Here is a 21,909-nt window from a genome sequence, read left to right as displayed (position 1 = left end):
TAAATCAATTTATATAATTTTGAAGCATTAGCAAATCAATCCGATCTGTTAGCTGATATCGATAAGAACTTTGGGATTTATGCAAAGGATTTCTTGCAGTTCGCGAGCACTGGAAACGGTGACGAACGGCCGAAGAGTATTCGTGAGTTTTATTACAATGGCACCAGCATAAGCCAGTATAACCTCGATAGGTTTGGCCTAATCGAATCGGATGCGCTAATTGGGCATGGCGTGCATAGATTGGTACAGTTGGCAAAGAATCACACGAATGTCTTTTATTACCGTTTCGACTATGTTGGAGAAAAGTCGCTGTTTCCAGAAGGTAAGAAATAGCGTTGAAAATATCAAAAAATATTTTTTTTTAGTTTTTGTTTAAAATATAGTCGTTGTTCATTCGGATGATTTGGTTTACTTTTTAAAAAGTAGATACTACGAAATAGCAAACAATTCTGCTGATGCTCTGATGGTGGAACGTATGACGCACTTGTACGCCTCTTTCGCCGCAAAAGGGTTAGTAAAACTCACATAACGTATATACATACATACATGCATACATACATATATGCTTCCAAACAAAATCGAATTTTTTCCACAGCTCACCGCCAGTTATAGAGAACATTACTTGGTCACCATTTACTGCCAATAATACCGTTGTTATGTACATCAACTCGACTCTATTTATGGGCGATCCCTTCTATGTGAACCGCTATTCGTTGTGGGATAAATTATTTCCGCTTAAAGAAAGCAGTGCTGGGTTGCAGCTACCCGTCGTAGTGCTACTTACATTTGCAGCTGCATTGAATATTTTGCTTTAAGCTATGTATTTTAGTTTACAGTAAGCGTGGGCAAGTGTTNAAAAAAAAAAAAAAAAAAAAAAAAAAAAAAAAAAAAAAAAAACAAAAAATGTTTTAAATTTTATTTTATGCATCAAGCAGCGTATTTAAAACTTATTCAAAATGTATGAAAAAATCATCTAAAAATATATATGCGTTTAAAGATATTCACTAGTGTCCGACCGAAGCTGGAATTTTGGCCGAAACCGAATATTAGGTACTATTCAATATATAGCCGAACACCGAAGCCGAAGCAGATCATTAAAATTAAGTTTTACGTTTCAAAAATTAAAAGTCTGTGATTTTTTATTTCGTAACAAATTATCTATATCGTCGTGGGCAAAACCGCCCATCGACCAGTTGTAAAACCGCCTAAATCGCCGTTGTGGCAAAAATGAGATTTGGTAACTCTGAACTCCAGACATCGAGATTTATGCATAAAAATCGTAAAATCGTTATTTCACTCTCCTGAAAAAATTTGAGTGTCTTAAGATAGGCGGTTTTGCAAAAACATCGACGATAACATTATGTATAACACGCGAAGGGATCTTTGTCCAGGACAAAAGATCTGTACCGTTCGAACGATTTTGAGGCGTAAAATTAAAGCGCTTGGGCTGTAGATGTGCCAGCTGGTTTTATTGCCACCTGTTGAACAATTAAACTTAAATTATTTAATAACACTGGGTTACAGCGTAAATGTTCTATGCCATGCCTTTATCCAAAAAAAAAATCGAGTTATTTTTCCCCAAGGATACGTTTTCGAGATATTTGCTATTCACCGTTATTCAGCTTAAAACAAAAAGTGGTTACACTTAATCACGTATATCTTACGAGCCAATTTAACAATCGTAATGGCAAATGAAAGCCAATGAAATTCTACATATACCGTGTGCTTCATACCTTAGGCAATTACAGTTGAATCTTAAATTATGATACATATATATCACTACTTTCGAAAAGACAATTTTTGAGTTCCAACGTTGCTTGACTTCTAGCACTTACTCACAAGATTTCAGTTCTTATCACCCCTACTTACCACCCTAATGTCAGTAAATTAGAGCTCATCAAAAATCATTACACTTTTGCTAAGAAAGTAAATATTTCGTTAGTTCATGTAGGTTTCTCCGAAAATTTAAATTGGCAACTCCTAGGTTCGGGCAAAAAAAATATCGAAATTATCTGCAGGCTAGTATTCACCTTACACTTGAACGGAAAAACGACCCCAATTGGAATATCCGAATTTCATCAGCAATTCTCCTCTATTTTCGGGCACGTTTGCGATTATTTTATTGACACTACTTGGCCGCGTGCTATATAGATTACATGCCAATGAATGCTGACAGGTGTTACGGTCATTATCAGAAACATGTGGAAACGTTTCGTTTAGTTTTAGCGTCATCATAATATTAAATCTTGACTGATTAGTCAATTCAAAACAATAACTCATTAAGTCTGCTGCATACTACTTATCGCGCACATATGTGTACTTCAAGAGAAGATTATTTAAATAAAAATATCCGGTATTGCTTACTTAGCAGACTTACTCTTGATACCAGACCCATTCGCTTTGCTTCTCTATCCAATCGCGCGAGAAGCCAGAACAGACGTATCCCTTATTTTTAACGATAATATCAATGTCGTCGGCATACGCCAGCAATTGTACGCTCCTGTAAAGTATTGTGCCTGAGTGGTTCAGTTCTGCGACTCTTATTATCTTCTCCAACATAAGATTAAAGAAATCACACGAAAGGGGGTCCCCTTGTCTGAAACCTCGTTTGGTATCAAACGGCTCGGAGAGGTCCTTCCCTATTCTGACGGAGCTGGTGGTATTGCTCAACGTCATTTTACACAGCCGTATTAGTTTCGCGGGGATACCAAATTCAGACATCGCAGCATAAAGGCAACTTCTCTTCGGCTTTGAAATCGGCAAATAGATGGTGTGTGTCGATCCTATTCTCGCGGGTCTTTTCCAATGGTGGATTTGCCAGGCTTAAGCTACACTGATAAAGTCCAATCAGTTCGCTGACGGTGGGCTTCAGTCTTTCGCACAATACACTCGATAAGACCTTATAACCTATGCTTAGAAGGCTGATTCCGCCGTAGCTGGCGCGTATGGCGGGTTCGCCTTTCTTGTGGATTGGGCAGAGCTCCGTTAAATTCCAGTCGTTCATCTGACCATATTCTGCATACTTGAATAGCTCGGCTGGCAGGCCGTCAACTCCAGCAGTTTTGTAGATTTTCAGCCGCGTAATCGCTATTCGTACGTCGTCATAATCACGCGGTGGAGCAGCTACTCCACCATCATCGACTGGGGACTCGGGCTCGTCTTCTTCACTACTTTCAGCGCTGCTATTATTCAGTAGGTTGTAAAAGTGTTCATTCCGCAATTTAAGTACAATCTGGATATCGGTCGCTAGGTCGCCATTATTGTCTTCGCCCCGGTCTTGAAATCTTCCGTAAGTCGCCTAACCATCTGGTAGAATTTTCGGGCGTTCTACCTGTCGGCCAGCTTCTCAAGCTTTTCGCACTCACGTATTTCGGCCTATCTCTTCTTATTGCGGTAAATACGTCTCACTTCCCGCTTCAGATCCCTATAGCGGTCCCACATAGCGCGCGTTGCGCCCGATCGCAGCGTGGCCCTGTAGGCGGCATCTTTTTTCTCTGCAGCTTCCTGACACTCCACAGCACAACGACTATACCCCATTGCACTCCAAGTATAGTTATGACTATCTTATATATAGAAATGTCAGGCTTTATATACTTAGAAAGTCTATAATGTGTGTGTGTAATATTACATCTTTTCCGAGCACCCCAAACTGGTATGTCATAATTAAATATTTTTAGTGGATTAAGCCGATTTCGAGCTTTAAACTTGTAATTTTTTAGAATAGCACTTTAAGTAAGTTGCCATAAATTTTTATTACAAGCTTGGTGGATATTGATGAATACAAGCATATTACGTATTGCGAAAGATGATATCTCGCCATAATAGTGCCAACAATTGAATTGAAGCTTGGTTGGCTAATAATTCATAGGTACACTATCGGTCATCTCCATTCTTTCATTTCAAAGTCGTACTACTTAGTATGTAACTGTATGTATGTGTCAATACATATTTATATTTCTTTCACTTACCTCACATTCGACAATGGTCCGAAATTCTCCTCTGTAAAAGTATCTGACGTAGAGCCACGCAACGAATCCCAGCGGTCGATTTTCTTCACTTGCTGCAATGGCAACTTAATTAAATCCTGGCGAGAGCTCGCCTTCATGAACGATTTTGATGAGCTGACACCGATACTGAAAACAAATAATAGAAACGTTGTTAAAAATGTGTTGAAATAGAAAATTGGTTTGCTAAAATCCCCCAAAAAAAAAAAATTAAGTTTAAAATCTTAACAGCATAGAAATGTACATGGGATTGTCAGGAGCAAAGCTGCAGCAGCCAGCGCTAAAGCACGTGGTGGCATCATATCTCAACGGCAAACAAAAGCAGCCATATACCAGCCAGCCAGCTGTGTGCGCTGTTGCTGAACTGAAAGTGAAATGTTAAGGCGAAAAAGCACGCGCTGACAGGATAATACAACACAATACATTTATCTGGCGAATAACAATTTGGCAAGTAGTGAATAATGCGAAAGGAAGGAGAAAAACACAAATAATTGCACATAGAAGAATACAAGAAATATTGAATAGATGTATTAAATATGAGGGAAGTACTCCAGAAGAGGGAAATTTTAAGAAATGTTGGAAAGAAAAATATTTACTAGTGCTTGTATTACAGTGGTTTTTTTATTTCGGAATGTTAACTAAAATTATCTAACTACTAAGTAATGACAAGTGCAAAAAATATAATTATTCCTTTTTTATGTCAAACGAAAGTAAGGCTTTATATTTGTTGACTTTGAGAGCGCTTTTTCTAAGGACTTACATCCAGCCCAGAATGTCTATAATCACTCAAACTTATGGCTATCAAAAGTATTCTTTGTTTTATTGTCGTAAGATAGCAGATGGAGAAACTAATTCGAAGGAGTTGGCTGTGGTTTTCTATGCAGATGACGCGGTTCGATCCTAGACTGCGAATTCTGATCCAGGGAAAGGACAAAATTGGTTTGGGAGATATGTAGGTAGGATCCTCAATGCAACTCTGTTTAGATCTATCCTTCGTTGAAATCTTACATTTAGTAAAGAATGAAAAAACGAATTAGTAGTTGCCTTAAGCCTGTAACAATTCTTGCATTGTGTCTCGTAGGGTTAAAGTTAAGGAGCGCTTCAGTTGTCCTTGTTCATATTTTCGATATGAAAGAGTAAGTCTAACTATTACCTTCCACATTTTTCCAGTAATGTTGCGCTTCCTACTTCTTCTTCTTATTTATTGGCGCCTAAGCGATTTGGAGCGAGTCCAAAAAAGGACGCCAGTCGTTTCAATCTTCTGCCGACTGGTGTCAAATGGAAATACTGGAAACCTGGTATTTTCAGCGTGAAGGTTAAGGCTACCTCGTATTCTTCCAGGAGCGCTGCCCTGGTGTCTGAGTGTATGTCGTCGCTCATGTGAGCAAATTCCCAGTTTAGTCAGGTGTCGTTTCAACATGCAAAGTTCTGTAAGCTCATGCATTCTTTAAACCGCTATAGATTAAAAGTTCCATGCTCTAAGCAAAGAAGATGGTCCCGATAAAGATTTTTTTCTTATTTGAAACTCGCACATTCTTAAAAGCCCAATATGTCTCTCTACTTCTATATAAGAAAAATATTCAGGGAAACCACGCAATTAGCCGAAAAATTCTCATTTAAAAAACCACACCACGGAATCTCACTCAAGTGTCATTAGGGAAACAGTGCCCGTAACTAAGTATGAAGTGGCAACTTAAGTACATACATACATACTCATTTTTCCGCCAGACTCATGCACTAATCCATTGTGGATTTGAAAAAAGTGGGGGCTTACGTGACTGGGTGGGCATTGGAGAATACTTTGTTAAAGGAGCATAAGAAGGCCAATCTATCAGAGACTAAAAGAGCAAAGAGGAGCTCACAATTTCAAAAAGCAGCGAACCATTGCGTTTTCATACATACCCAGCCAGCAAAATCAACGTAACGGAATATCTTCTCGAAGAAAACCCGGATAAAAATTCATTTATGATAAGTCGTTTTCCAGTACTTTTTCGCTTGAAATTGCGGAGCGCCTGCGAACAGTCGTAAACGTAATTATAAATTATTGTGGTACTAGATAAATTTCCAACAAAATGAAAGTTTCTACTGCTGAAAAATTACTACAAGCCTCTTTTACATTTAAATTTCTTTTGTTTTATCCCTCATCAAATATAATGTTCGTAAAACATACGTTTTCTTGCTGGCTGGGTAAATATCTGTATGTACATATGTATACATATGTATGTACGTCAGTGTGTTACTAAGTGCCTACTATACATTCAACATTTAACGCTATGTATTGGAACCACGTTGAGGAAAATAAGTTTCAAAAAAAAAATAAAACAAAGCGCAATAACAAAAGACAGTAGATGGAACTGTAACTGTGTACATACATACCAGATATGTACATATGTACTAGGGATGTTAATTTTTTAGCTTTTTACGATCCCGGGATCTTCGGTATGTCTTTGTCACAATCCCGGGATGCCGGGATTAGTCCCGAGATTTAGATATTCATTACTTTTCAACAACCTAAATCGAAAAAATTGTTTCTATATTGTTTGAGAAGCTCTCCTACCATAAAATAAACAATAAATAAATGGGTTTGAAACCTACTTTTTATTTAAAGTGGAGTTTTTATTTTTTCGCTCTTACGTCAAGATATGGTTAATTCCAAAAATTATTTAAAAAATTCAATGCGATGTAGAATAAAAATATGGGTACCAAATGAAAGAGGAAATTTCTTTAGAATTAAAAAAAAAAAAAATTAATTTTTTTTAGAGTCACAAGGACAAATAGGTAACTTTTGAGGCTGATAAAGTTATAAGGACGAAATTGGAGGATGTTATAGAGTTTATATGTCCTTAACATAGGATTTTTTCCAAAAAACAAATATTGCGAAATTTCAATTATAAAATTTTAAAAGGACATTTTCAATATTTACCAGCCCTTCTGCACCAGAAACTTGAATCTGTTTAAATTCTACAGAATTTCTTCTTTAATTTTATGTTCATACCTCTTCTCTAAGCACATTTCACTGAATTTTTAAAATCATTTTTGAATTACTGACGTCAGAGTGAAAAACCAAAAACGCAATTTTAGTATATTTTACCAATGGTTTCGCGAATATATTGAGTTTTGTGTATAAAATTGACTATCGCACTGTGTTATATGCATAATGTGCTAGACATTTATAAAAAAATATTAATTATTACATAAAAACAAAAGAAATATAACCAACACTGGTCAAGAAAAGGAGTTTCTATTATTGCCATCAGTGCAAATTACAAATCCCGAAAATACCGAGATTTTTGGGTCCTCAAAAAGACTGGGATCCCGAGATTACCATTCCTAATATGGACGTTTACAAATCAGGGATGAAAAATGAATTTTTCCGAATTGTACCACACGTCAGAAAGAAATGTACCAAATCAAATAAAAATGTACCAACAAAGAATTTTAAATGCTTTGACAAAAACAAGAATGTTTAAAACAAATACGTATATGTACATTTATTGAACACCTTTTAAATAAAAATCTTGTAAAAATATACATATATCTACGGTCATAAGCAATAACCACCTAAGTCGCTAAACCTGAATTCGAAAAAACATTTGGATTGTGATGTTAACCTTATGGGGAAACCAAAGTATGTTCGTCTACAACCTTTTATATAGCCGAACTGGCGAGCGGGGGATTTCACATACACATGGAATAGTAGTAGTATATATACATATATAAGTATTAAAAGTAGAATAAAAAGTAGTTAAGCATTTCACTTTCTGTGAAATCGTAGGTCACATTTTGGTTTAAAGAATCTGTATGTTTTTTTATATCATGATAAAAACTTTTAAAATTTTTTATAATCTTTTGCTTTTATTAATGAAGCGAGGGCTTTTACATTTAATCTATTTCTACGTTTAGTTTTTATCAGATTCTAGAAAGGAAAGACACATTCGACATTTGCAGAGGAATGTGGTATAGACAATATATCTTGAGAAATTTTAAAAATGTTGCAAACTAATTTAATTTTTTCCCAAAACTCACATACATATATGTATTTAAATTTTTTAAGTTCTCGTGCTTCGTTAGAAAAGGTTTGAGATTGAAAAGGAGAAAACCATTTCTATAAGAAATCGGAATTTGCCAACCTTGTGATAAAAAGCAAATTTAGTCGAAGTTTTTATGAAGTAGAGAAGGAAGAAAGCATTTGTTTAAAGAAGTAGAAATTTTTAACCAACGTAAATATATAAAAGCAATAGAAATATACATACACTGCGCTACATTTTTAAATTTTACCAAAAAAGCACAACTGTGGCAACTTTATCATCGCTGGTACAAATGTGCGAAACAAAAGCATAACACAACACAACAAAATCTGACAAAAAATAACAACTCTGGAAAACAATAAGCGAAGCAGATTCAACAAGCTTTACAAACCCCCCCCCCCCGCTAAGCGTTGACGTGCGGCCGTTTTTGAAGTGTAATTAAAGAAAATCTTCATTGCTGCGCGCATTTCGCTGGAGAGCCCGTGAGTGCGGTACTGTTGTTGCTAAATATGTACGTGATAAACTAGAATACAGTGGATTATTTGGATTATTTCCATCTAAGTTTTAACAATAATAACACTTTGGCGCTTGCACTTTTGCTAAGTGTTTGGCCCATATTCTCCTCGAATTTGTGGTGTGCTTCTTAATGTTGTTACGCAAGCATGGAGGGACCAAAAGTTGTATGCCGCCTTCTAACGGAAAATGGATTTTATGAGAAGCGTTCTAATTTAAATGTTGTTCAGACCAGGAATCGAACCTAGGTGCTAAGTTAAAAAATTAGGAGTAAATAACAAAATGACACTCGATCTAGAAGTTATTTTGTATCCTTATGGATAAATCATTTTCCTATTTCGACCGACGATTTACGTAATGAATTTTAAGTATGGAAAAACACAAAACAAAGTTTTTAAATTTTTTTGAAAAGGTTTAACCCTGACAGCGCCAACAAAATTTTGTCTGAAATGATAACTAAATTAAATTTCAAACCATTTTCAAGTTCTCCTCCGACTATGGGTGTTTGTCTTCATTTTTTTACCAGGGGCCATAATTGTTATGTTTTTTCAATAATTCGATAAATAATCGTTATTTTTTTATCGATAACATCGCTACCATGTCGAATTTTCCAATGGGTATATTTAGATGAAGTAGCCATTAAATTTTAACTTTTTATTTTCAATCGAAAAATGAAGGTCAAATTTAACTCTAATTTTTTACTAAAAAATACCTATAAAAAAATAATTATTGTCTTTTAATTTTTTTGAACAAAAATCTAAAAAATTTTAATCATCTAATATCAATATTCCTCAGCTAAAAAGCATCATAATACTATATTCAAATATCATATAGCAAAATTCTTTAGGTCTGACTTCTTGAATTGAAATTTCAAAAAAAAACTGTTATTTTCGATCGCTGGTTATTCCACGGGTGGGGAGAGGAAGCTACCGATAACACACTACTCGACTTGGCGACTGGAAAAATTGTGAAACAATTACCGGAAGTGATATTGCGGTCATTATACACCTAAATGGAAAACTTTACCACAGTGCAAGCTTTAGGTTGTGTATCATTTTGTTGCGTATACGCCCCGCATTCCACGAGGCCGTAAATAATTGCATGGTTCGCTGTGCAGCTGACTGACCGACGTCGGCTATTCGCTGCAACTGAGCTTGCGAAAGCACAAATACTTATTAGCAGCAGGGGATGAGGCATAAGTAAAAAATATTTCAAGCGTAACAGTAACAGACAGTTGTGCGCCTTCTCTGCCTCTCTGCCAAGCCACCTACTCTACCCATGATCTCATTCGTGCTGCCCTTTGAAATTGTAGTAGTAGTAATTATTTGTTTCAACTGCAATAAAAAAAGAAAAAGAAAAAACAATCCTGGATTACTTTGCTTTGCTTGGCTTGGCTTGGCCGAGCATCCTTTCAGTTTGATGCGCTTAAACGCTGAGCACTTCGCCACTTCCGCTTAGGGTGTCGCTCTCTCTCTCGGGCCCATTTAAACGTCCACTTTGGCGGGCATGGAGTTATTTACTGTTGCATAAGCGCGTAAACTTAGACGTGTTAAGTAAAGTGCTTTTTGGCATTGTTGTAGCAGTGAGCCAAAGATTAACTATTATGAAAGCGAGTGAGCGGAAAAAGGCAAACCCTGCTCGCACTCTGTCTATTAGTTGCTTTCACTTACAATTAAGTTGAAATGCATTTTCGAGCGCGTTGAATTGCGAAATAGAGCACAAATGTCTTAGCAATTTATAATTACCTAAGCAAGCTGTAAACAAGTGTTTTGCTGAGTAAAACAAAATTTATTTTGAAATGTAATCTTTGATTTAAAGGTGCGGAAATTATTTTAACTTATTGTGATTAGATGTATTGCAAAGGTAAAGGTGCTTTTTTTATTAATATCTTTCCGCGATGAATTAATGTAGGCCAAGTTTTAAACAAGAAATATCCTACCTAAATTATTCATTCGAGCTCATCTATATTTGCTTAGGAATTACATTTAATTCATCTACTGAATATAAGCGCAAGTGGGGGGGGCTAATCACTAACATCTCAACACTTCCTACCATCCAGACTAATGAACATACACTAGGCGACAAATGAAAGTGTACACCTTGTTCAAATATGAAATTCACAATTATTTCCATGGAAAATATTTTGCTTTAATTGTTTAAGAAAATATGGTTCATTCTAGAATATAAACTATGTACAATCATAGTTTCACACTTTATATAAAGTTCACAAGAATTCAAAAAAAAAAATAATCAAAATTTTCAACTTTTTATTCAGAATTGCTAGAAAATGTTTCAAGTATGCAGTTTGTCAATTTTAGTGTTATGATGTGCAAGTTTCAAACGGCTAAAATATCCCGTTGATTTTAGAGATTTTTTTTTTTTACGGATTTTTGCCCTTTTTTACATATAAGCATGAATTTCTTATGAAATAAAATGTGGGAGACAGTTAGCAATAAAATTTCAAAAAATCAACACCAGTTTTTGTAAATTGCACTTATTATATATAAAAAAAAAAACCGCAAAAGCAGTCTCAAAAAAAAAAATAGATCATAAAAATCAACACGATTTGTTAGCGGGTTGTAACCTGAAATTTTCAAGAAATTTTGAACAAAACGGCGAAAATTTTGATGAAAATGTTTTGCATTTTTGCGAGCTTTGTATAAATTGTGACACTTTGACTTATATGGTTTATATTATAGAATGAACTATATTCTCATAAATAATTAATGCAAAAATTTGTTTATGAAAATAATTGTGAAAATTATATTAAATAGCCAAGGTGTACACCTTCATTTGTCACCTAGTGTAAGTACATACGTAAATATGTACATATTTATAAATAATTGAGTGCAGATTTGTTCGTATAGTTCCTAATCAATCTAATTGCATGCCATGCAGAGATTAGCGTTTTGTTGCTTTTGTATACCGCGAACAATAGATTTGCTTAAATTCATATTATTTCGCCTTATTTCGCCATAGTACGTTAATGCGTGTGCAGAAAGCCGCTTATAACTAAGAAGGACTGAGTCTCCCTAAATCCAATCAAAGTGGCTGATTCGAATTATCAAAAGCTAGCATTTAGCTACATTGAATTGAATTAAAAATTAATTGATTTCATTGCTGAAGAAGCGGTTACCATATATATATTTACCATATGCTTCCTTTGAACTAAAGCTTCAAAATCATTTTAGAAATAAGCTTAGTTAACCCTCTCTCGTGTGACACACATTCAAATGTTTCGTTTTGTTTCTTAATAAAATTGATTTTGAACTTTCAAAGGGGTGGCAACCCTCCTCAAATATGTTTTCTATGCTAAATTTTTTTGGACCATTTGTCCATTTGAGTTCCATGTGCACAATAAAACTTAATACAGAGCTTATAAAAATTTAACACATTTTCATTAAAATTTTTGAGTATGCAGTTTTGTAGCCCATTGAATTGTAGTATAATAAAGTGCAAGTTTTTTTTTTGTGCTGACAGCTTTTTAAGTTATACCATATAACAAGTGAAATTTATAAAAAAACTGGCGTTGATTTTTTTTTTTAATTTGCTTTCCGGACAGTCTTGCGCATTTGCGCTTAAAACTTACATTTCATTATACTAAAATTTAATGGGCCACAAAACCACATATTCAAATCAGATTAAAAAGCTCAGAATTTTTATGAAATTTCATTACACTTTTCTAAGCTCTCTATGAAGTTTCAAAGTTTGATTTCTATAGATTTGGTTATGAAAAATAAACAAAAAGAAATTCAACTCTTAAAACCTTTCAAATATTTAACAAAAATCACCATGTGCTCATTTTTACTTCCCACTGTAGATAAACAAAACATTTCTTTTAACATGTTAATTAAATCGATTTCAATATTTTGAACAGATGGCAACCCTATTCAAGCTATTTCGAAATAAACCGTTTAAGAATTCCTTTCTTTTGACACACCCAAATTGTTGTAATATTTTATTGAAACTATTACTTAAATAAGTTTGGCTTTCGAAAAGCTGGCAATTCGCTTGAAGAAATTCTCTATACTATGTTAATCCAGGCCATAACTTATCCGTGCACCAAATTTCATTGAAATATGTCAGCGTCTTTTTGCGTTAAAGAGCAACACTCACAAAATTTAACATTTATTTTACTTAGTAGTAGGATGTAAAAAAAAAATAAAAAATGCACTGTTTACATTAAAGATTTCGTTCCCAGAAAAATTGCAAAAAAAAACCCGAAATATTGCGAAATGCGATGTGTGATTAATAGCTCAGTGTATTCATAGTCCAATATTTATGACTCCACTATATTATTTTGTAATAAAGAAAATATTTTTTATTCAAAATTAATATGAAATCATTTCATTACCCCTTTTTCGTTTTCTCAATTATGCGGAGTTTACTAAAGAAAAACTTTTAATTAACCAAACTAAATAGCAACACAAATCGAAACTTTTAGCCATTATAAACGAAATATTCTACTAAAACCTGGTATGACTCATTAAAAAAGTGTTGCTGAGTAGCAAAAAAGAAGCCTGAAGCACATTGATGTGAAATGGAAAGTAATCAACTCAGGAAAGTGAAAACCCATTAACGTTAAAAATAGAAATTAAAAGTCACGCTGTGCAAAGCACAAAAAAGGAACTGATGCAAACCAGTTACAAATTGCGCTACATAAATGGATACAATTGTAAGGCGAAGGAGCAAAGAAAGAACGTAGAAAAATTTGTAGAAAAATTGTGGCGAACAAAGTTGTTTAACGAGCAAGTTAAGGGTTAAAAGTTCTTCGAATGATTGGACATATTTGTGTGTAAACATACATACAAACAAACACAGGTGGTAAAAACCATCCTACCACGGCGACGCGTGTGAAGGAACTCACCAAATATACATGTGTTGTCGCCGTGTATGGGCATGCGTGTGCGTAAGTGATTTTTTTTTTTTTCAAAAGTTACCGCAATACATATACAATAAAGCAACTAAATTTCTGATACTAACCAGTAAATGTAATCACACGCGCAACCAATTGAAAAGTTTAACGACTATGTTGAATACGCGCTCGAATTGAAGAACGTACACAATGACAGGGCTCGGCAAGCGAGTCGGAGATGAGTATTCGAGGAGCACTCGAAGTGAAACGAAAGTGTATTGCGCTGCTTTTCTTAACCGAACTAAATCATTTCACACTCACGAAATGTAATTTCGCTAACTTTTTAACTTGGCGAGTATGTACATATGTATATTTAACACTCAATTACATTTTAGGTGCATATATACATACATACCTGTGGAGAAATGCACTAGTGCCGAACCGGTGAATTTAACACAGCGATGTCCTACGGTGTTTCAATTAGAAAACACGTTTACATACCTTTGGCTGTAGTCGAAATGTTAATACAAATTTGTGGTTTGAAAAAGTAAAATAAACTATTTTTTTAAGTACCACAATTGGCTGCTTTTGCACTGGTAGGGATCTAGTTACTATCGGACTGGCTCGTTTTTGGCTATACAAATCTAGTACGAAACTAGAAATTCGGTTGACTAGTTCGGGGTTGCCCTACAGGGTATTTGGGCATAGATTTGACGCTTAAATGATTGTGATTGTGGCAAATTCGGCATCTGGTTGAGCAAGTAAATACTTTGAAGTGTGCACACATACACATACACATACATATAGAGTGCTCACGTCCAATGTCAGTAAGTAAATATGTACAACTGTATGTTATGGATTTTCCTTTTTGAATTTCTACATATACACACGTAACACGTAAATATGTATGTATTTAACTTTTCCATGGGCTCAAGAAAAAACCATATGATTTTCTCATTTATGCCTATTTCAAATTTGACTGCTGTGGATTTCAATATAAGCCTGCGGCATTATTATCAGCAGTAAATACATATTTTCATGGACATTTGGAAAATTAAAGACTTTTTCTTTGAGATCAACAAGGAAATGATTCATGAACAAACTTATTTGTCTTGTACTGTGCGTGTTCATGTCTTTAATGGCGTTTTTTTTTCTACAAAAAATTCTGCCTTTTCATTGCCCTGTCCGTAGTAGCATTTTTTGGTAGAAAAGGATAACTTTCTTGGACGCCTTTATTTGCGTCAAAATAAAAACCATATCGCAAGCCACCAGTCGCCGTGCGATGAATTTTACTGCGATTAATGAAAACTAGCTGCGGTTTGAGTGAGAAAAGTCTCGCACGTCAACCGGTCGAACTATAAGGAGACTAACCAAACTTATAGACTATAGAGTGCTCGACCTTCAAAAGGAAAGGCGGATAAAAACTACTAGCATTCCTGCACCACCAAATGCATTGTGTCGGCAATACACTTCTGAAGAGGCTTTGGCCACCGATTGAACACCTGGGAGAACAGCACAACTCATCTTACCTAGCCATATACATAAGTCGGTGAAGCGAAAGTTATAAGTCGTAAAAAAGGCAAGAGTTCGGTACCAATGAAGTGAATATTCGCCAACTCACTCATGTTTCAGTATTTATCAGAGAAAATAATACATAAATGTTTTACACATCGACAGGTTACATTCAATACCCTCTATCTGATATAAAAATCCATCTAAGATTTAACTGCCATCAGTGATCTTGTAGCCCAGTTGTATAAAGAATTTACTATTGCATTGGCAATGGGCAGATGGGTTCTAGCATTAGCAAGTAGTTTTTGTGGAAAATGTAGTTAGAGGGTATTGAATACAAGCTCTTGATATGCATGTAGCTACACTCATACATATGCACAGCAAATAATTATTTATGGGTGTCATTCCCCAAATTGGTACATATGTATGTACTTACATACACACTTAGGTTTTTGTGTTATGTTAATACACATTTGTTTTACTGCAAAGTTGCTTTTGTTGTCAAAGTTGTGTCAATGGGAAATTTCAACAATGTCTACTATAAATGTTAGCTGCTTGTCTTACACAAATAACACGAAATTATTTTTGGCACAAAGAAAGACGGAAATTGCGCTGTAGTATAAACGTACAAATATGGGCATTTCCTGTGTTACGGCCAATCCAGGCGGAGGCACTTCTTTTCATCGTAAAAAGAGTAGTGGGCTTTGGATTAGAATTTTTTGTTTTTGTTTTTGTGATAAATAGCCATTATTATCATTCATTCAGCACAAGTAAAAATCTTTCCCATGAATAGAAACTTTCTTTTGTATGTTCCCCTAAAATTTTAAGTTCGGACGTTTCCCAGTGGATTTCAAAAGACGGGTAAAAACATTCAGACGTTCCCGTTCGAACGTTTAAATTTTTTCCAGTGAATAAAAATGGCAACATTGCTTAAAGAATTCAACACATTGCTTGTGTTTTTTTTTAATTATAGGCTTTGGTATAGACGGATGCATACACGTGTACTACTTGCCATAGATATTTTGAAAATATTAAATCTCTTAGACCAGCGGACGCCCGTCTTAGGAAAAGNACGTTTAAATTTTTTCCAGTGAATAAAAATGGCAACATTGCTTAAAGAATACAACACATTGCTTGCGTTTTTTATTAAAATATAGGCTTTGGTATAGACGGCTGCATACACGTGTACTACTTGCCATAGATATTTTGAAAATATTAAATCTCTTAGACCAGCGGACGCCCGTCTTAGGAAAATTAATTTTAAAACACTATAATCTCAGAACCCTGACGAAGATTTTTCAAGGATATTTCAAGGATCCAGAAAACGGAGAGCAAATCATTCAATAATGCACTTTACACAGCTTCGTTGAGTAGATAAGAACGCCTATTGCACTTTTTCGCATTTGTTTATAAGTCATTATAAGAATTGCATCAAGATGCTCTAGGAATATTTCTGCATCGAAAAGAAAATTTTGAAAAAAATGCCGCTTACGTTAATTTGGCGGTTAGGGCTCGATATATTATAGATATTGTATTCTAGCAATAGTATTTCCTCGTTCCGTAATTTATGCCAAATTAAAGTCAAATCGTATTTAATTTTAATATTATCAAAATGTATTGGCTTACAATAAAATGATTCAAAGATACTGACAATTTTTGAATACAAATATCTGATGGTTTCTTTAAAAATTCGAATTTTATAAAGTAGGCGTAAACACAAGAACTCTAATTTATGTTTCTCTTATTTCTCCTAAGTTAAAGCTTCCATATTCTATAATACAAATAAATTTTCTCAAAATTTCCTGGAAAATATCGGTTTCCGATTTAATAAAGCGAAAATTTTGCTGATACTAATTCGCAAACTGTTAAAAAATAAACGAAACATATATTCTATGTCAGCGACCCAATACCGATATTCTAGAAATATGAACGCCGCCTAGGATGTTTTGCTGACTTTTCACATATTAATGTTCTTGCATTAAGCCAACCTTCCGCTTTCCGGGTAAATTTTGTATACAAGTAGAGAGGGTAACCAAAACTGGCTTTCATATTAAAATTTTAGTAATTAAGGTTACCCATTTTCTTACCTCAAAAGTAAAACATTTGACTTCACTTTAGACCATTACAGCCCTATTCCCACACCAATGACAAGACTCAACGGCTGACTATTGTCTTTACTGCTACGCCTAAAACTATGCCGCAAACTGATTTTAAGCGCTCTAATGATGACAACTGTCATTTTTATTGTTATGATCTACTGAGCTCGCGACAATGACGGAGCAATGTTTTATACCCAGTAATTATGACAATAGTCATACGATGAATTTTGTCAATGATGAGGGAATAGGACTGTTGGACACTACTTACTACATAAGTTTCGGTATGGGCCTTAAAAAAAAAAAACATGATGTGTTCTAAACTATTGCATGTATTTCTATTCATTAATTTCTACCTTCATTAGGAAGCTTTTCGGAAAGGATATTTCCTACAAGTAATATAATTTTAGGAAAAGTAGTTAGCAAAACGTTTATATTTTGCAACGTAATGAACCGACTAGCATAAGATTTTAGTATATGAAATACGGAGCTATCGATTAGCTTCATTTAATTTAGTCTAGGTGGATTTTTATGTTTTTGTGCTTTTGGTTGACGCTTTTCAGAAAGTACCCATATAGATACGTACATATATGTTCATGTACAAATACGATATTGATAGTGACAGAATGTGCATGTGTAGTGTACTTATGTACATATACTATACATATGTAAGTCCGCGAACATGAATAAAATTTGTGCAAGCAAGCATATACTTGAGCACCGCAAAGTAGGCATTGTTATGGAAAGCGAGCACAGCCGCCAGCCGCTCGTTAGTGAAATTAATATGTCAATACATAAAAGTGGTGTCTGTGAAAATATTTACTCGAGTGCGCGAGGAAAAGATGTGCACTGCTTTCTTGTCTTGTGTTGGCATCGTGTTTATTTTTTAGTAAATTTTAAAGCGCCACAAAGTATGCTATAAATCAGCGTCACTTTACTGTCGCTTGCCAATAAATTTCCATAAAACCAGCAAAACGATATGTAATTTAAATTATTTTGTCTGTAATTCGGACAACAATTTTTTTCAGCCTACATGAATTATTTATAAATATTTTTTTTCTTGGCTACCGATAATAAATTATACTAAGCAGGCTTGCGTATTTTGCATAATTTTAGGCGCACCCATGCCACAGATATAGTACGAACGAACTTACCACGTGCATTGAAATTCATATCTTTGTGGTTTGTGTTGTGTGGCTGGCAGCACAGCTGGCCCTTTTCAGAATGCTTTGTGTAGCGAAATTGAATTTTTCCGATTTGTGGTGTTCAAAAATTAATGCGGCGGAATTCCTTGTGCGTATGCAGGCACGTGTGTGTATGTGTGCAGGTAGTACATAGTTCTTCAAATTTTATTGAGCAGACATTTATTGTATTGGCTTTCGTGCGTACAAAACATGGCTGAGCTAAAAGTTTGCGGGACGTGAAAATATTGAAAAACGCAAACAAGGCACAACAAGAGTGTGTGCGTAACAGCACGCAAAAGAGAAACGCAGATACTAACGAAGAACATGGCTTGAAATTGAATGCTGAAATGCTAAATGAAATTATGCACCCCACTAATGACCAGCAAAGAAAATGCAAAACTATAAAAGTCTGGAATACTTTGGCATATTTTGAAATTCAGAGCACAAACGAGGTGGCATATTAAAAATTTTCTATAAATTTTGGAATCTGAAAAAAATTAACAAACATTTGCAGCGGGAAAACCGAAACTAAAAATTTAGTTTTCTTTTGCTGAGGAAAAAGGATATTAAATACTAAATTTCAGTTCTGCTGTTCACCGTTTTCACAAAAAAAAAAAAAAAAAAAAAAATTATTTGTGCACCCCATAATTTTCCCAAGCACTTACCTGGAATCCTGACCATCACCACTGGTCTCCTGCACACGCATTGCGTAGAGTTCTTGCGAGAAAAGCTGCACACATAGAAAAAAGTAAGAAATAATTTGAAAATAATGGAATTAGTAGAAAAACAAATTACATACAAAACAATGGCATATGCGGCGGCGCACGCACGCCCCCGCGCACAGCTTAATGGTGCAGTGTCCAATGAAACTCACATTCATTAAATAAGGAAATGAGCGAATCGTAATGTTTGATTGAGCATGAAAAACGATTGCTACCAAGTTCCACTTTGTAGCCTCATTAGCCACAGACGACACGCTTGCTTGGTTACGCATACGCCCTGTGGTACGTTTGGGTCTACGTACGTACATATGTATGTAGGTATGTACACAAGAGCGCAAGGAAAGTTAATTTCGGATAAGCGAAGCAAATGATAGATAGATAAAGTAAATAGCAAATAGACAGAGTCTATTACAAACAAATCAAATTAAGGCGTTTTGCTCCGTGTGCCTTTTTATATGCTCTTTCCTTTATTGGCCTTTATTTCGTAAGAATTCCGGCCATCATACGGTTTTAAATTAAGTTTTTTTTTTTAATATTTGCTTTCCTCAATTAACTTTCCCATTACGCCGCTTGGTATGACCATAAACCGTGAAATGATTATAGAGCCATATAAGTAGCTTAATATATTTATTACCATATTTCCCGTTGTCAACTCTCCTGTGCGCTACATACCTCTCCATTCTCTGGTGGATCGCCATTACCGAATGTTGATGCTACCACAATTAGTAAAGCCTCGTGCTCAATTGATGATATGTCGTAGTCTGACATGCAGTAGATCTGAAATGAAGCGGGTAGGTTAGCTGATGATATTTAGGTATTTCAGTGAGAAGAAGTCTTTAATACAACAACTGTGAATTAACAGAGCCGTACTGCCTGCCCTGCCCCGTACACATATATCGGTGGCGTGAATTTCAACTGGCAGTGGAATTCCGAGAATTGCTACGCTAAACTTACATCACCAAAATTCTGTGAATAAAAATCAGTGGGGCCTAAAGGTATACAACATGGAAAATTAACAGATGCAATGTGCATGAGGGGCATATAACTAGATGTTGCATATTGTTAGGCGTGCCTGGTTTTTTTTTCGGATTATTGGCAATCAAATAAGCCATAGCGAATGTTGAAATCCGGGTGCAGCCTTATTAAGGAAAATTTTAAATTTTATAGGAGAAACGATGCGGTTTCATTAATAAAATATAGCTCGAATGGCTGACAGTGCTCGAAAAGCAAGCTCCTTGGACGAAGGGATGCGGACTAAAGAAATGCTAGAGAAATCCATGACTGGGTAAAAACTCGGTATGGTACAAAGGGGCCCCAATAAAGGCCCTTGAAATTGTGCTTAATCTCATTATGTGCACCCTTTTTTGGTAAACAACAGGCAAGTTGCCATACAGTCATAAAAAGGGCACTGGCAAACTGGAGAGGTAAAAAATTAGGTCTCCTGAAAATACTAGACATGTACCGTGGTAAAAAAAAAATTGGAAAATAGATTTACCGCACAACTTCCTTTGTAGAACGAATGGGGATTAGACACGAAAATAAATGGTGTATAATCGCAGAAACTTTCACTCTAATTTTTACTTTCGACTGCAGTGAGCTTCAAGCTTTTTAACCTGCAACAATCATCAGCCTCATACTGCTATTGAATCTTTAGAATTATTCTAGACTACCTCTAAAATAGTCGCAATAGTTAGTCCGGTTCCAGGCCACAGCGATATACCAGGTAATTGTGAGGCAGATGAGTAGGCCACGGCTGACACGTCCCTCACGCCACAAATACTTCCCATGAAGCGTTTTTAATGCTTTACAGTTGCTCCTTATTAGTTATTACATTATTATTAGTACAAAAGTTTAAAAAAAGCTCCCTCATCCACCACTCGTGGTGTAAAGCTGTTTTAATAAACAAAAATCACTAGTATATCATTTTGCTCGAATGAACAAAAGACTGGTGTGCCTTTCGAGATATTCCAGCTCGATACCTCGGTCAGCGAATTTTTTTACAATAATTTTTTCTTTTTTTTAATTTAATTTAAGTTTTATTATTAAATTTCATTGTCTTAAAAAAATATATTTTTTTATTATCGTTAAATTTTGAAAAACGTATTTTATTCACTTTAATTTTAAGGATATTATTTAATTTATTGGCGTTTTTAATCCAATTTGTAGATTTTGTATTAAAAATAAAAAAATGTTACAGAATTTCATTAAGTTTTTAAGTATATACTAGTTTTTTCTTTCCTGGTAAAATTTTTTTCTTTTTCTTGTTTAATTTTCTTTTAATTTTTAGATTTTTTTAATTTAGAAAGAAAAAAATTTTTTTAATTTAATTAAAAAAAAACGTATTGCAAAAAGGTCCCTTCGCCTCGTTAGCAGATCTTTCAATTAGTCTTTCGAAAGGCAGTAAAGAGCTTTCAAGGTAGTTGCAAGAATTGACAGACTGTGGTGAGTGGAAATACACTTGCCAGAATTGTCCTGTAAGTTAGAGTATTCTTGCTTTAATAGCTTCCAAAATATGGTAATCTAAAAATATGGATGGATTTTGATTATATTAAAACTTTTTACTAATCTTACTTATCAAATTTAAAACTTCTAGCTGAATTTTTAATTTGTTTATGGACAGGTTTTTTAGCTTTTCAGACCAGCGTGCGGCGGTTCTTACCTATCCCTTCACTACATACATACATATTTACTCTCAAACCTTTGACAGATGTCACTCACTCACCTGTGCATTGAATGCATGTCCCAATAGCTCGCACAACTGCTTTGCATACTGTTCGGATTTGCCCGTTTCGGTTGCATATAAAACAGTTGCCTTGATGCGTTTTGACAATGCGCGTCCAAATAATTTCGATGTAAATTTCACAGCCCTGCAAATAAAGTAAAAAAAAAACGTAATTCAAATGAAAGTGCATCGAAAGGGTGTTAAAATTTATTTATTTTTTATTCATAAACAAATACTAGTTAAATATATTTGTTTGTAAAAAAAAATTTATGT

General features: G+C 34.8%; 1 protein-coding gene across 1 annotated transcript in view; it reads right to left on the bottom strand.

Moving 5' to 3' along the window:
* Nos (Nitric oxide synthase) overlaps positions 1-21,909 on the bottom strand; it is a 137,407-nt gene that overhangs the window by 56,268 nt on the left and 59,230 nt on the right. Inside the window, exons 10-13 of the mRNA XM_017606197.1 lie at positions 21,637-21,781; positions 19,587-19,691; positions 18,858-18,922; positions 3,969-4,133 (exon numbers count right to left, since the gene is read on the bottom strand). Of these exons, the coding sequence (XP_017461686.1) occupies positions 3,969-4,133; positions 18,858-18,922; positions 19,587-19,691; positions 21,637-21,781 (480 nt within the window). The remainder of the gene's footprint in view (positions 1-3,968; positions 4,134-18,857; positions 18,923-19,586; positions 19,692-21,636; positions 21,782-21,909) is intronic.

The sequence above is a fragment of the Rhagoletis zephyria genome, unplaced genomic scaffold (assembly GCF_001687245.7).
Source record: "Rhagoletis zephyria isolate East Lansing unplaced genomic scaffold, Rhagoletis_zephyria_1.1 Rzeph_scaffold_00159, whole genome shotgun sequence".
NCBI lineage: Eukaryota > Metazoa > Arthropoda > Insecta > Diptera > Tephritidae > Rhagoletis > Rhagoletis zephyria.
This window is presented reverse-complemented; position numbering and strand designations above follow the sequence as displayed.